The sequence below is a fragment of the Portunus trituberculatus genome, chromosome 20 (assembly GCF_017591435.1).
Source record: "Portunus trituberculatus isolate SZX2019 chromosome 20, ASM1759143v1, whole genome shotgun sequence".
Lineage (NCBI taxonomy): Eukaryota > Metazoa > Arthropoda > Malacostraca > Decapoda > Portunidae > Portunus > Portunus trituberculatus.
In genome coordinates this window covers 8,740,533-8,745,000 of record NC_059274.1, presented here as the reverse complement: position 1 = coordinate 8,745,000, position 4,468 = coordinate 8,740,533, and the positions used below count along the sequence as shown (strand labels likewise).

The following is a 4,468-nucleotide window of genomic DNA, read 5'->3' as shown; positions in this document are numbered from 1 at the left end:
CACCATTCAGAGAGGCTATATAGACGACATTCCCATGATGTAACATGGCCTGAAACTATCTAAACAGCCACTACCAGCCTCCAAACAGTTGTCAAGGGATTATGTAAGTACATATCTGAGTTTGGTACATATTGGAGTGAGTTATGTGGGGTTTTGAAGATGTTCACAGAAAATGCGTTTTCTCGACTTTCAGTTTTTCAGCATATATTGTTGAATAACTTTTTCAGTAATTGGTCAATTTCAAAACTTTTGCAGCAAAATGATCAACAACCTCATCTTAACAAATGCCAGCATGATAATGCATGAACTCACTCAAATAAATTTACAACAGGCTTATAAACTCAAATTTTTTATGAAAAAAAGGTAACAATTTGGCGTGTAATGAAATTTTTATAACATAGGTTATGTGTATGCCGATGCTGACATTTATTTGTTGTTATGTATATTATATGTGGTTAAGAGGAAATTGCCACACTGTTATTAGTTTTGATTTTATAATGGTATTTTGAATTATTTTCTTATCGCCGAAAAAATATTTATTGAAAAAAAACTATGCCACATTTCTGTACCAAATTAACACTGAAGATGTACACCATAAACGTACACCTTGTGTATAAATATTATTGAATTCAGTAAAAAAATAGGAATGGGAGAGCCAAAAAACCGATATTGATATCGAGTCATCGAATTTCCACCTATTTATAGCGCCGTCTTGTAGGTGTGCTGTAATTCTCTTTGATAGGGTTGTAGATGTGAAGCCAATGTACCTCGAGTTTAGGTGACTGCAGTCACCAACAGTGCATGTGTGTTGGTACACGACGTTCACTTCTTGCAGGGAGTTTGTCGGAGGAAGACAGCTATTCTTCATGATGAGGCTTGCGGTTTTTCTGGTCTTGTAGTAAATGATGACTTGGAGTTTAGTGTCTGTGTTGATGGGCGAGACGTTGTTGTGGATGATCTTCTTTACGGCTTTCTCGTCTTCTTTGTATGCTGAAGACATCGTGTTCTTGTAGTAGAGAGTGATGCACGATGTTTGTTGCTCGGGCGGATTCTCGCGGATGTAGTTGTCCATGCGGCGACGTATGACTTCGTCTATTTCTTGCTGCGGATAGCCGTTGTTGCAGAGAAGCTGGGAGATTCTTTTAATTCAGCGTGGACTGCATTCCATGAGGATGAGTGCGTGAGAGCCCTCCTGACAAAGGCATTGATGACGCTGTGTCTATATTTTTCTGGGCAGTCGCTTTTTCCGTTTAGGCAGAAGCCGAGATTCATAGATTTAACGTAGACTGACGTGGAGAAGCAGGAGCTTGAACGGTGCACCATGACGTCGAGGAAGGGGAGCTTGTTTTCTTCTTCTAATTCGTGTGTGTAGTTGAGGCAGGAGTGTTTCTTGAAATTCTCGATCAGGTGCAGTACTTCCTCTTCAGTGTTGGCGTTGATGAAGATGTCATCGATGTATCTTGCGTAGACTGTTGGTTTTATGTCCGGGTTTTCCGCGAAAACCTTTTCCTCGACGGCCCCCATGTAAAAATTGGCAAAGAGGACACCGAGAGGAGACCCCATGGCGACGCCGTCGCATTGTACATACATCTTGCCATCTGGTCCGTAAAAGGCAGCTTCCTTGGTGCAGGTGCGTAGCAATGTCCGTAGAGTTTCTGGGTTCAGAAACATTGTCAGGCTCCTCCAGGAACCTTTGTCTGGGGTACTCAGAGGAACGCCGACCTGCGTGCTCCTCCGCAACAATTGAATGCAGCAGACTTCCCGGTCCTGCAAACCAGCAACCACCAAGCCTCTCTTCCAGCACCACGAGCTCCCACTCCCGCATCTCCATCAGCCCGGCCTCCACCGTCACAAGAACCGACAATCACTCTCACCACGACATCTCTGAAAAGCCTCCTCACCGACTTCGCCATGTCCCTGTCCCAAATCCTGAAACAAGACATAGATCAAGACAAACTCGCCGCGGCCGTGACCAGCGCAGTCAGAAACCACACCACAGTGCCACAAGCAGATCCCCAGACTACCACACCCTCCACCAAGCCAAAGAAGCACACAGCATCACCAGAAACGACAACCTGCGCCCACTCGCCCGCCAAGAAAATGTCCATCACAACAACAACCATCACACCAACGCCAGCGCCAACCTGACCCTCTCCAGCACCGACAATCCAGCAACCAGCAGCACCATCAAGCCCTCCACAACCAGCAACAAAGACCAGGACTCAGGAATGGCAATGGATGTGTCAACCGACAACAGCAAGATGCCATCGAGCCACGACAACCCCAGCTACCAGACACAGGAAACCACCACACTCCCCTCGAGCAACACGGTTCCCGTCCGCTGCGCATCTTGCAATGGAACATCCAAGGTGCCAAATTGAAGCTTCACCTCCTCCAGGAAGCAGCCAAAACAGACCTGGTTGATGTTTTCCTTCTACAGGAAACACTTACCACAGAAGACCGTCAGCTTCGTCTCAGGAGATACAACACCTACAGCATCCCCCGAATACCAGGACGCTCACAGGGATGTGCCATTCTCGTGAAAGACACAATTCACTGCAGTCCCGTTGAAGACCCAGCGTCCTGCGGAGAAGGAGTCGAGGTCTTGGCTGTCTCCCTCACCCTACAGGAGTCATCATTGCAGATCTACAACGTCTACAAATCACCAGACAAGCAACTGAACCTCGAGGAAGTCTTGGAACAGGCATCCATCACACCAACCTACATCGGCGGTGATTTCAACGCACACCACCCCATACTAGGATCCAGACTAAACACCAACAGGGATGGTCGCCACATCGCTGTCACATTGAGCGAGACCCCAGGTGTTGAGCTCCTCAACAACAGCACGGCCACACACATGAGGGGAGGAGTACTCGATCTCTCTTTCATCTCTTCCACAATCCGGCAAGTCTGCTCATGGGGCTTTCATCCCACCCTGGCAAGTGATCATTTTGCCATCTTGTGTGACATAGGACTCGACAAGCTTCCGCCACCGCCGCTGCCTCCAATCAGATGGAACACCAAAAAAGCAGACTGGCTGCTTTTCGCCTCGCATCTCAGCAACAACCCCAGTCTTCGGATCCAGCCACCCTCAGACATCAACCAACACGAGGAGGCTGTCACAGCTGCCTTCCGTGCTGCCGCAAAGGGAGCCATCCCTACAACCAAAAGACCCTCGAAAACCTTCAAGGATTACTGGTTTCGAGACGAAAGAGTCAAGGAAATGAATGCCAGACTCAATGCCACTCGGAAACTATTCAGACGTAACCCCACATCAGAGAACAGGAACCTTCTTGCCTCCGTTGTCAGCCATGCCTTGGAGGTCAAAGCCGAAGTAAGGGATGAAAAATGGATGGAGTGGTGCCAATCCCTTGATTCTCACTCGTCCTTGGGGACAATGTGGAAAAAGCTGCGCTCTATTCGCAATCAGGGTCCACCTCCACCGCCTTCCCACCCTGATCCGCAGGCCGAGGCAGAGCGCCTTGCTGAAAAGTTCGCCAGCCGCACCAAGTCCACCAATCTTCCTGCTGAAACAAGAGAAAAGCTACAGAACCTCCACCCCAGGCGACTACTCACCATCAACGCAGCCTGCACAGAAGACGCTCCCACAGACACACCATTCACACGACAAGAGCTCCAGAATGCTCTCAAGACAGGAGGAGACACATCCCCGGGTGCGGACGGAATTACTCATTCCATGGTCCGCCACGCAGGTTCCGATGGTCACCGGGCATTGCTGACACTCTTCAATGCCTCACTCCAGGAAGGGAAGCTTCCCTCTACCTGGAAAGAAGCTACCATCATCCCCATCCCGAAACCAAAGGAAGCTGGCGCCTACCGCCCCATCTCCCTTCTGTCCTGTGTGTCCAAGACCATGGAAAGGATGGTCCTGCACCGCCTACAGTGGACCACAGGGCCACTCCATCCTGCAGTTCATGCCTACACCAAAGGCACGGGCACCGCAGAATGTCTTGCGACTCTCCTGGCCGCGACTGGACAGGGAAAAGCACGGCTGTCTTTCTCGACCTTGAGAAGGCATTTGAACTGGCAGACGAGTCCGTTATCCTTGCTCTCCTAGCGGCAAAGGGTGTTAAGGGCCACCTACTGCGCTGGATCCAAGACTATCTCTCCGACAGAAAAGCCTCAGTCCGTTTTCAAGGCAAAACGTCCACCCTGCACCTTCATGAACACGGGACTCCACAGGGAAGCGTGATAAGCCCTTACCTTTTCAACACTCTTGTGGAGGCTCTTTTACACCTCCCCCTACCCAGAGACTGCAAGATAATTACCTATGCTGACGACATCACCCTCATCTGCACCGGTCCCAATCATCGTTCACAGAGCCAGCGCTGCCTTACTCTTCTCGATGTCAAGTGTCGTGAGCTTGGTCTCAAGCTCAACTTAAACAAATCAAAGGCCATGGCATTCGGAGGAGCAATCCCTGATGCCCCTCTTACCACTGGAA

General features: G+C 49.4%; 1 protein-coding gene across 1 annotated transcript in view; it reads right to left on the bottom strand.

Moving 5' to 3' along the window:
- The window catches only part of LOC123506499, a 2,719-nt gene extending 1,156 nt beyond the window's left edge, over positions 1 to 1,563 (bottom strand). Inside the window, exons 1-2 of the mRNA XM_045258628.1 lie at positions 1,292 to 1,563; positions 700 to 1,139 (exon numbers count right to left, since the gene is read on the bottom strand). Coding sequence (XP_045114563.1) covers positions 700 to 1,139; positions 1,292 to 1,563 — 712 coding nt within the window. The remainder of the gene's footprint in view (positions 1 to 699; positions 1,140 to 1,291) is intronic.
- Positions 1,564 to 4,468: the final 2,905 nt, after the last annotated feature.